The 11,660-nt window shown below is 41.6% G+C and overlaps 1 protein-coding gene across 1 annotated transcript; it reads left to right on the top strand.

Annotated features, from left to right (window-relative positions):
• The first annotated feature begins 1,271 nt into the window (after positions 1-1,271).
• txnl4a (thioredoxin-like 4A) lies at positions 1,272-7,915 on the top strand. Its single transcript, XM_061741939.1, has 4 exons — positions 1,272-1,404; positions 1,567-1,745; positions 7,109-7,212; positions 7,475-7,915. The coding sequence occupies exons 2-4, from the start codon at positions 1,593-1,595 to the stop codon at positions 7,644-7,646; spliced, it is 429 nt and encodes a 142-aa protein (XP_061597923.1). The 5' UTR covers positions 1,272-1,404; positions 1,567-1,592; the 3' UTR covers positions 7,647-7,915.
• Positions 7,916-11,660: the final 3,745 nt, after the last annotated feature.

Below are 11,660 nucleotides of genomic sequence, written 5' to 3'. Positions count from 1 at the left end.
TATAGAGACTTTAAAAAGAGGAGGATGAAAATAATAGTACATAACTACATAATATAATTATGTTTAGAGAACAAGGAAATCCTGTGATATGATGTGAGATGAGGAATTCTTAGAACTGGGTTAATTAGAGGGTCAGGTATATTAATGCTCTTTCTAAATATTCTCTCTTTTTATGGAAAGACTTGCACAAGTAGATTAGAAAGGGAAAGTTCAAGAAACTACACAAGGAAGCACTGTAAGCTCCTCATTTTTGCATCATAGATGATGCATTCATGACAATATCTCAACAAGTAAAAAAAAAAAAAAAAGAGGAGGATTTTAAACTCCATGTGGTGTAAGGAGCTACTGAAAAAGTTGACAAATTGTTGTATAAATCAGGTCTTAAACGTTTAGTTGATAAGATAAGGAAAATTAGCAGTGTAGTTAAATTAAAATCTTTTCATGAAAATATAAATTTGGGGTTATAGGTGAATGAGGAAATGACGTGTCATGGGGTGTTGATAAAAAACATCTCTGAGACTGTTAGAAAACATGAAATATCACACCTTAATTACTCAATTCATTATTATTATTGTTCAATTAAACAATAATCAAACAGTGCCAATAACGGCTCAGATAAAAGCCTCTGTAGATTTTACACTATTCAAAAAAATAGGGTACTGCAGTTATGTATAGATGCATTAAAGTGTGTATTTCTCAGAGTAGAAGTTTTTTATTGTTTATCATTAGACAGTGTTATATAAAAGCATGAGGATCTCATCACTGAAGAATTATCAGTGTACATGAGAAATGTTGACAAAATTGGTAGCAGCACAAAAGGATTCCTGTTTAAGATCAATCATCTGTTGGGACTACATCCCATTATTGGCCTATTTACAAAACAATCATTAAGACATCCTGGTGTAAATACAACTAAAAATCTACACGGTTCACATTGTGTGTTTATGGCAGAAATGAAACATGAAATATAGCAGATAAAGTGGCAAATTAAAGAAGTGCAAATGCTGATTTAGTAGTTATCACCAGGACAGAAATCAAGAGCATCATCAAGCAAAAACTAAAAGAGAGACACCAAAAGCAATTGAAACAGGGAAAGGAAATGATCGTGGTTCTGTATTATAATTCACAGGAAAGTGAAATCGGATGTACTGGGGGAAAAAGAAAGGAAAAGGGAAAGAAAAGATGGTCACGTCGGCGTGTTGTATGTACACGTGACCAACCAGTTGGTGGCGATAATGCGCAAACTCTCTGTTGTGTTCGTCAGCCGCCAACAGCGAAGAAGAAGAAGAAGAACAAGGAGAAGGAGGAGAAGAAGAACAGATGAACGTTTGTGTTGCGGGAGTTTATTTATCGACCCTCAAAGCGTTTATTTGACCACATTATAACCAGTTTTTTAATTTAAAGGTAAGTGCTTTTACATTTTGACTGGATTTCTTTCTTCTAGGCTTCATTATTTATAGACCTGAGCTGATATAAACAAATATAACCTGGTGATCACACGACTATCCACCGTGTGTTGCTGCTGCTGCTTCAGGTCTGATCACTACCAACCGTGTCTGTTTTCAGGGTGGGATCAACAACTTAGTGCCAGGATGTCGTACATGCTGCCTCACCTCCACAACGGCTGGCAGGTGGACCAGGCCATCCTGTCCGAGGAGGACCGGGTCCTGGTCATCCGCTTCGGACACGACTGGGACCCCACCTGCATGAAGATGGACGAGGTTCTGTACAGCATCGCGGAGAAGGTAGAGCAGGAAAACACTCTGGTCTGCACCAGCAGAGACTGGGGGTACCAAATTTATTCTCAACAAAACTAGACGTTACACCTCCACAAACATTCAAAAGCATGTATATCCAACATTATTAACAGTACAAAACATAATAATAAAAAACATATCCATGTTTGAGAGTAGATATGACGTGCTCTCAAATAAAATCAATGATATATAATAAGTATAATAATATATATATATGTATCCATCCATCCATCCATTGTCCACCGCTTATCCGTTCCCGGGTCGCGGGGGCAGCAGCCTCAACAGAGATGGCCAGACTTCCTTCACCCCAGAAACTTCCTCCAGCTCTTCCGAGGGGAGTCCGAGGCGTTCCCAGGCCAGCCGAGAGACATAGTCTCTCCAGCGTGTCCTGGGTCTTCCCCGGGGTCTCCTCCCGGTGGGACATGCCTGGAACACCTCCCTAGGGAGGCGTCCAGGAGGATCCGGTACAGATGCCCAAGCCACCTCAGCTGACTCCTCTCAATGTGAAGGAGTAGCGGCTCGACTCCGAGCTCCTCCCGGGTGACCGAACTCCTCACCCTATCTCTAAGGGAGCGTCCAGCCAGGAGGAAACTCATCTCGGCCGCTTGTATCCGCGATCTTGTCCTTTCGGTCACTACCCAAAGTTCATGACCATAGGTGAGGGTAGGTGCGTAGATTGACCGGTAAATCGAGAGCTTTGCCTTTCGACTCAGCTCCTTCACCACGACGGTCCGGTACACCGACTGCATTACTGCGGACGCTGCACCGATCCGTCTGTCAATCTCCCGCTCCATTGTTCCCTCACTCGTGAACAAGACCCAGAGATACTTGAACTCCTCCACCTGAGGCAGGACTTCTCCACCCACCCGGAGAAGGCATGCCACCCTTTCCCGGTGGAGAACCATGGCCTCGGTTTTGGAGGTGCTGATAATAATATAATATATATAATAAGTAATAAAATAACCACACTTTATGCATGTCCTAAAAAAAACATCACAAAAACATAACCACACACACACATTGCGTGCCCAATGAACCGAACATGAAATATAACACTCATGCACTCAGAGCCATAACGTATCCATATTACACATGATCAACAAAGCTATTTAACCATAGGCTGAACACGACTATTTGGTTTAAAGGGGACCTATTATGAAAAACACGTTTTTCTCTTGCTTTAACATATATAAAGTGGTCTCCCCTCAGTCTGCCAACTCAGAGAAGGAGGAAAGCAACCAAATTCTGCAGTGTCTGTACAGCCGCCCGGATGAGCCGTCCAGTGTGATGTGACTTCTACGAGCCATTCAGATTCTGCTCCTGTCATGACGTCACGACGGGAGCGATGCGTGAAACCACACCCACAACTAACTCCGCCGTCCGGAGCTTCCGCCATTTTTCGTAGCGGTGTATCGCGTCGGGCAGCCAATCAGCACAGAGCCTCATTATCATAGCCTCTCCGCACACTCAGAATCCTGCATAGAGAACAAGGTTAGAAACGGGGAAGATAAAGAAATGGCTTAGAGACTGAATTTCTAATTTATTTAGCAAAAACAATCAAAAGCTTGTTTTTAAGACATTCCAGGCCTGTTTAAAATAGGTATTAGATGCCCTTTAACATTCATCACATATGATTATGTAACAGGTTGGCCTGATGGTAAAAGACAAACATATTGCTGCTTACCTGTGCCACTGCACAGCTCTCAAATTAAAGGGCATAATGGCGTGGCTTGGCCTTGAATGTATTTATTATTTCATCAGAGTCCAATTTCTCCGCAAGCTCTTTTTCAAACATGAGCAGCGAGAGGCTCCTCAGTCTCTCTGTGAGCATTGTCGCTCTGCTGATGGCTCGGATCCTGTTGACAACTGAAAAAAGGCTCCACAGAGCAATTTGGAACAGGCAATGATATCAGAATACGAAGAAAACCGTTAATCTTGGGGAAAACATCTTTGTCGCAGGAGTCTAAGACTTCAGTAATGGACGGGAACTCATGTCCGCCATGCATCTTCCGTTTGATGAGTTGCCTAAACACAGTCAATTCAGGGTCGGTTGCAGGTGCCGCGACACATCGCCTGACGGAAGGTTTTACATGCGAAAAAATAAGATTTTTTTATTTTGAACATCATGATTACATACTAATAGCCTAGATTTAGAATACAACATGTTAGTAAGACTATAACAAAAAAACAAAAAAAAATGCATCACATTTTTGGGTGGCTACGCGACTGGTCCCAGGAGGCTTTTACGGTCCACGTCTGCCCTCTCAGCCGCTCAAAGTGTCAGTGGATACATTAATAGTTGGTTTAACCACTTTACTGACCGATGGAAGCTGACGTTTTAACATTCAGGACCTTAAGATGCCGGTTATCGTGCACTGATGGACGATCCCTCTTACTGCCAGCAGAGGACACTGTTGCAGAGGGTTAACTGTACACAAGGTTAAACCCAGCGGGTTGAAGTTAAACTGCTGTGTTTAATTTGACCTCCCAGCTGGGAGAAGCAGTGATGTTGGGTAGGGGGGTTGCAGTTGGTCTGCAGAATTTGGTGGCAAGTAAGGAGAAAACAAGACTTTTGAATTTCCCCCGGGATGTATAAATCTGTCTTATTAGGGCCCGAGCACTGACAGTGCGAAGACCTATTGTATCTGTAGGAATTGTTCTCGCTTTTTTTTCTCGTTTTTTTTATTTTTCCGATGAAATGAGGGCCTTTTTGCCCCCCTAAACGTGCCCCAAAAGTCACCAAATTTTGCACGCAAGCCAGGCCTGGCGAAAGATTTGATATTTCATGGTTTGCATTAATGGGCGTGGCCTAATGGCTCAACAGCGCCCCCTAGAAAACTTTGTGCCTCAAGCCCCACAATACGGTTTGACGTACATGCACGAAAATCGGTACACACCTGTATCATGTCACAACTTAAAGAAAAGTCTCTTGGCGCCATGGCCGAAACCGAACAGGAAGTCGGCCATTTTGAATTAATCGTGTAATTCTCGGCCGTTAATGCGGTCCAAACCGTAACGTGCACCCAGGTGTGTTATACATCAAAATGTGCGTCTCGATCCTGCTACGATGGGCATTACTTTTCTCAGTCAAACGCGTTACCGTGGCGACGATAGACACCAAAAAGCCCGCCCCTCCTTCATCTGATTGGTCCTTTTTTGATAGTTCCTACATTCTGCCATAACTTTTGAATGGTATGACATAAAGACTCGTGGGTGGTGTCATCGGACCTAGTTTTGAGTCCTTCACTTTTATTGGTGAAAATTGCATGCACGAGGCCCCGTTCATCGCTGCTTGCAGCTTTAATTTTATCTAGTAATGGTAACATTCATGTGAATGCCAGGATGCAGGTTTTCTAGGAGAACTTTGCACTGTGACAAGATGAGCAGTGTTTACTCATGTTACCTGCAAGTGCTCATGATGTTGTAGCTTGTAGTCAATACTGCCTAAACCAAGACCTGAGTATCGAGACCAAGACTAAGACTAGTTCAGCTCAAGACCAAAATGAAACCTAGTGATTTCATCATCCTGCCTTGTTGTTGAACATCAGCACCATCCTGGTTCAGCTAGTTTCCATATGAGGTTGTATTCAACTGCAGCTCAATAACAGACAAGTGGATGTCTGATTTTGAACTCACTATAAATGTTTTCATCAATCGGCCGAGATCAAATATGTGTGGCAAATGCACTACCGTTATTTCTACACTATTGGAGGCTCGACTCGAGTGCTTTTAAGGATTGACATGACTACTAACTAGTCCCAAAGTCCTCTAACAGAATAACCAGCCTGCAATACCCCCCTCCACCTCTGAAAAGTAATGAATAGTAAATGTTACTGATTTAAATAGACCTGATGCTTAAACAAACAATATGAATAAAATATTAATTAATTATAAATATTATTCAAAAGCCAATGATGCCATATATTTATTCAAACAAGGCAGTTATAAACACAATACTGTCATTAAATATAGACAAATATGCAGATATATATATATATATATATATATATATATATATATATATATATATATATATACACACAGTAGCGTTCCTGCATATATGTTCAGCTATGACTGTGTTAATCTTGAGAAAGTTCTGTACTTCATGTTCATGTAGCTGAGTATGAGTCCAGTCTAAACCAATGATGAAAAATCTGAGTCAAATCAATCTGATCTGAAGTTGCAAGTTGTTTCCATCATCTGCTCAGTGGTTACTTTACAGGTGAAACATTTTAGTTTTGCAGCTTTTTCCACTACTTGAGAAATCAGTAAAAGCAAAGCAGACACCTTTTTGGGTTTATTTCCTTTTGATGTTCTAACATCATTCCTAAACGCGTTGCACGTGTATCATGAGCTGTTGCCAAGTGGGAACGTGCATCTTCTGCAAAATTAATGTTGAACTCAATTTAGATTTTTTTTTTAATGCCAAAGCATGATGGCATAGATTTTGTGATTGATGAATTTAGTTAATGCACAAGTCTCAAGTCAACGATGCTCAAGTCCTTAAAATTAGGACTTGAGATGGACTCGAGTCTGGAAAAGGGACATCAGTGGGTCTTGTCTTTGTGCTGTTGTGCGGTTTGTATTTTAATACAGAGCAAAGGCATAAAGTAAGTGCAGATGCAAAGATGATGCCTTTTCCTGCATACAAAAAGATATTTATAAAAGAAGAAACTGCGGATTGTTTTGCAATTTATTTGTTATTTTAAAGTACAAACACCAATTTCAGATGATAACTAATTTAATTAATAATAATGGTAATAAACGTTTGTGAACAAACGTTTGATGTAAAAACTTGAGTATATGTCAAGCAATACATTTGGCACTAGATCCTGCATTTGCATTTGATTTTGCCGAGTTGTGGCTGAAAATAGCCTTCAATGTCCCATCTTATCGTTAGTGTTGTACGAACATGATGCTCTGCAGGCCTCACATCAGTTTTATTTACACGGTTCAAAAAGAGCATCAGTCTGTTCCAACAAGTCGGTGTTGCCGTGTTTTACTGTCATGTGATATGAGTTCAAGTCTGGGTGAACAGACTCGGCACAAGCTCCTTTTCATCTAGAAAGAAAAACCCACAGGTTTCAATTCTTTATTCCTACATGTGCCCTAACAGATGCTTGTACCACAATATAACTGTTTGCACACAAACCACAGTATTTTGGCAGAACTAAAGTCTAACAAGTAGCTTATAAAAGGAGGTGATACTGTTGGTGTGTCGTTCCATTTATAACAAGTGAGGAGACTGTTAACGTCATAGCTTTTGTTGTGCAGTTCTGGATGTAATATTAATCACACTTTGCTGTTCTCTTAGTTTAATGTCTTAATAAGATGCATCTGTGTCTTTGCAGGTGAAGAACTTTGCTGTTATTTACCTTGTGGATATCACAGAAGTGCCTGATTTCAACAAGATGTACGAGTTGTACGATCCCTGCACTGTCATGTTCTTCTTCAGGTAAGGTTCTGTGTCCATACAGTTCTGTATCCATTTAATGTCATTGATGGTGTCAGTTTTTAGCTCAGTGTGACTCTCATAGACATGTAGGTAAAGTCACACTGTCCAAGATATACCCGTGTTTTGTTTCTTCCTAGGTCACTATTGATTTCTCTTCTGTCTTTCTGTCGTCCTTGAGTCTCTCAGTCGGCTTTGTCAATTAAGCTGTAGCTCTGTGACCTAGTGTTGAAAGATCATTTATTAATGTATTTATGTTTTTCAGGAACAAACACATCATGATTGATCTGGGTACTGGTAACAACAATAAGATCAACTGGCCGATGGAGGACAAGCAGGAGATGATAGACATTGTTGAAACAGTGTATCGAGGAGCGAGGAAAGGACGAGGTCTTGTGGTGTCGCCTAAGGATTATTCTACCAAATACAGATACTGATTTTCTGCTTTTCTCCATTACCCCTTTTTCATCACCTTTGGACACAATACCTGGACTACAAGTGGCAGGAGGACAATACTCTTCAAGTGGTCTTTATTGTTACATTGTGGTTTTATATGTGTAGAACAGTTTTATTCAACTTCTTTAAGTTGTCTGTGCTTTTCAAAAACTCATTTATGTGGTGCAGTCTTGGAAGAGATCCATCATGTTGTAAAAGGCCTCATATTTATCTGTTTGTTGGAATAAAGACAGATTTCTTTGTACAAATATTGATGGTGCTCCATACTTTGAGCTGTTTTATGGGTGGGTGTAAAAACGTACTTCCCCTCGACTAAAAGCAGTCAAGTCAGTCTCTATTGACACTTTGCATGACGTTGAGAGGCTGATCTCTGATACAGTTCAAACCTTTTCCCAGATGTGGTTTTGCAATTTTAACCCGAAAAGTGAAAATCTTTTTTTTTTAAATAAGATTTCAGATACCTAAAACTGAATAACTCATTTACATGTAGCTTTTTAGAATCTGATGACCATTTTTCCTTTGAGGAGATAATAAATAAATTAAAATCTTTTCTAATAGGCTTTATCTTGAGAAGAGAAAAACTTTTGGCATTTGCCAAAAGTGTCCACTAGATGGCGCCAGAGCAACTGATGAGCAACTCTTAAATGCGTTGATTTCAATGTTGGGAATCACGATTCAGATCATCTAGTTAATGCTGATGGATTAAAATGAAATGTCTTAGCCAAGTGTGTGAGCCAAATGCAGTGTCAGAAATGTATGAACGAGAAGTTAAAATTGAGCAGATTGTTCGTATTGATGGGATTATTTTTTGAAAGTGACTGAAAATGTGCAGGGCGGGAGCACGATTCAATAATCTGTAAATGGTGATAATTTACATAATTGCTGGGTGTTATGAGCCCTGTGGGACTAACTGAGTTGACTTCATGAATGTGACCGTGGAATGAAGCAGTTTGGGTGTTTACTTGTTTGTTTTGAAGCAAAGAGCTTCTGCCAAATGGGGTGAAATTGATGAACAGGGAACTTTTCTTTAAATGTTTCCAATAACTTAAAATCAGAATCATTCAAGCGGGGATGCATATTCTTCACAGGTCAAAGTTCTGCATTATGCAAAAAAAAAAAAAAACAATCCCATATTAAATGGTCTAACTGAAGACCATAAAGCACTAAATCCACTGAATCTTCTGCTGAGTACATTTTCAGCCGTGAGAGTGGCTGAAACATTGAGATAAATGAAGATACTGTAGGAGAGGAACACGTTGAAGTGAGGAGCTGCAACGACAAAAATATCTATAATGAATCTCATCAATATTAAATGTCTGTGCCATCAATTTCCTCTCACCGGTGTGACAGCTCACCCTGCCTGGGAGAGAGACGGGAGGTGGACAGAGACGGTTTCTGTCTCTTCCTGTGTATTTGGAAAGAGGTGTCCTCTCCAGAGAAAATAGCCTCACTTCGTGACCTCTCCCGACCTGAGCAGACTGCATAATCTTTGTCTGGGTGTTTTCAAAGAGGAATCCCCTCCAGCTCCCCCCACCTCCTCCAAGAGTACCAACTGCCCCAGTGAATTGGATGGAGGAGAATATGGGAATGGCTAAACAGCAGCTGGTCACTGTAAAAGGGTTGAGGGAGAAGAAGCCAAACACATGGCCACGCTTTGCTTTTCATGAGTAAAAAAAAAAGCCCAATTTGCTTTTCAGGAACTACAAAAATGGAGCAACTTAAACGGAGCTCTTTTAAATAATTAAAAGATGCCGCTAAAACATGACCTGATTGCTCAGACGTGTGAACAGTGTCAGTCAGGGGGAATACACCAATTTACTCGTGTTTTTACGTTCCGTGTGAAGACCTTGTCGAGGATTTACACACCCCACCCGCCCTCCAGGCCTCCCGTGTCCTTTCCATTTGCGCTAACCCGGAGTCTGGCGTGTCTTTGTCTGTGTCTGGCTCTTCCCTGCAGGGCCCATGTTCACCATCACTGTACCACTGTTCTCATATGGAGCACAGGGGCCAAAGGCTGCTTCTATTGGTTCATTCAAATTCACATTATCATGCATTGTTGCTGCACTTTACTGTTAATCGGCTCGGCCTCCGGGGTGAAGAAGGGTGTGGACGTTTAAAGGGTGGTGGGGAAACCCCAGTCTAGATGTGAATAGAAACAGGGGAGGATGTGCAGCACAGACTTTGTTTCTTTGTGCAGAGGGATGAGGCGTCGTCGTTTTCCCTGCAGACTGTATCAGCAACGTTCACAGTTGCATTCAAAGCTGCATTTATCCAGGATCTGTTTTACCCTGATAGCATGTGAAGGGAGTGTGCAGCAGGCGGACCACAAAGATGATCTGGATGCCAGGGGGAAGACATGCTGGCGAGCTGCCATCCCGCCCATGTGTCTTGCTCTCTTCCCTCCCTGTTGCTTTTCTGGCCTGTCACTGACCATGTGGATGCCCAGCATGAGGGGGGGAGGCGGGCCAGGGGCATGTGCCAGTTTGTGGGGCAACCCCGCCCCCACCACTCCAGTTTCACCAATTGGCTCCGGCACCATTACAAATGCACACACAAACCGTATTTGAACCCCTTGCTACCCACAGCTACCAATTTAATCTAAATATATATCGATGAGTCACTAAACCAGCCAAAAAAGTGCTTCCTGCTTTTTCTGTCACGGCCAGCAGAAAAAAACTGCTGCAGTGGTTAAAAATGTTGTCGGCTCGTTATAATATACGCTGCTGATCTGTTTTGTTTTTTATTCTTGTTTTGCCAACAAATTAATTGCCCTGGGGGCAGGGTTATGTGTGAAGGTTAAAAAGTAAGGTAAGCAACAGGTAAGACCTTTTCAGTTACAACAAAGTGCTGGGAGCAGGTGACTGTATCCACCTTACCAAACCGTCAAAGCATGAACTGGACATGCACGCAGTCCCCTAAATCAGTGTCTCCCAACCTGGGGTCCGGGCCCCCCCTGGGGGGGCGCCAGAGATCTCTGGGGGGGGCGCAAATCTTTGTCTGTTTTGAAGATATGCAGTTGTAAAAATTATATTTGCGCATGTTAAATAAATAAAAAAATCATAATAACACATAATAATAATAACATACCTAATGGAATACTGTAATCCAAGTCTGTATAAACCCACTTAGTATTTTATTTATTCATACTACTACTCTGACAGGTTGTTGAAGGAAAAATGTTGAAAAAATTTTGCTCTCATATTAAAAGACACATTTTTCAGAAATTATTTTATGTTTTTGTTCGTGTTTTATACATTGCTGACACAAAATGAAGGTGAGAAAAAAAAGTCATATTTGTACAGGGTAAACCAAAGAGAAATGTATCAAAAAAACATAATTAATGTTAATTCTTTTCAATTAAAGATTTTTAACGAATCACTAGTAGGGGGGGCTCCAAAGAAAAAAGGTTGGGAACACTGCCCTGAATGACCACTAGGGGCAGGTTCTGAAAGAGGGTCCATCTCCTTTAACTGAGGTCCAACGTAGCAGCAGAAATCAGCATATTTACAACCTGGTGTGAAAACAGTTTTGGGCTCTAAGCTCTTTCACATCTGAGATCTGCATGCAGGGATTTTTTTTTTTTTTTTACCACATCAGGTAAAATTATATAAAACCTCATAAACATAAAATTTCTGGGTCATTTTTTCTTGAGTGACAGCTATATTGCGGTCTACAAACACCCAGCTATTTAGTACTTGACATGTGATTTGTTGGTTAAGAGCTAGGAGAGCCCTTATTTTAAGGATACTATGGCTTGGTGTTCTTTCAAGTGCACTAGCAGACTGCTGCAACACACTCAGCGAAAGTGTCTGGCGTCTGGGGGGGCCAAGATGGCTGGCCTGGAGGCCGCTGCCAGCCTTTGGCCGCCGGCCAGTGACAGCTCAGCTCCAGGGCAGCTGGGCACTAATGTGGCCTTGGGCTCTGAGAGATAGCCACTCACTGTCCAGCTACCTCCGGCCAGGGCTGAGCTGGCAGTTTGGGGGTCGGGTTCGCAG

This window comes from Cololabis saira, chromosome 15 (genome assembly GCF_033807715.1).
Source record: "Cololabis saira isolate AMF1-May2022 chromosome 15, fColSai1.1, whole genome shotgun sequence".
In the NCBI taxonomy this organism is placed as follows: Eukaryota; Metazoa; Chordata; class Actinopteri; order Beloniformes; family Belonidae; genus Cololabis; species Cololabis saira.
The sequence above is the reverse complement of the archived record's forward strand: the minus strand, read 5'-3'. Positions and strand labels throughout refer to the sequence as shown.

Coding starts and splice junctions, on each gene's coding strand:
- txnl4a (XM_061741939.1), top strand. CDS start 1,593: ATGTCGTACATGCTGCCTCACCTCCACAACGGCTGGCAGGTGGACCAG. Junction 1,746..7,108: donor TGTACAGCATCGCGGAGAAG/GTAGAGCAGGAA, acceptor GTGTCTTTGCAG/GTGAAGAACTTTGCTGTTAT. Junction 7,213..7,474: donor ACTGTCATGTTCTTCTTCAG/GTAAGGTTCTGT, acceptor TATGTTTTTCAG/GAACAAACACATCATGATTG.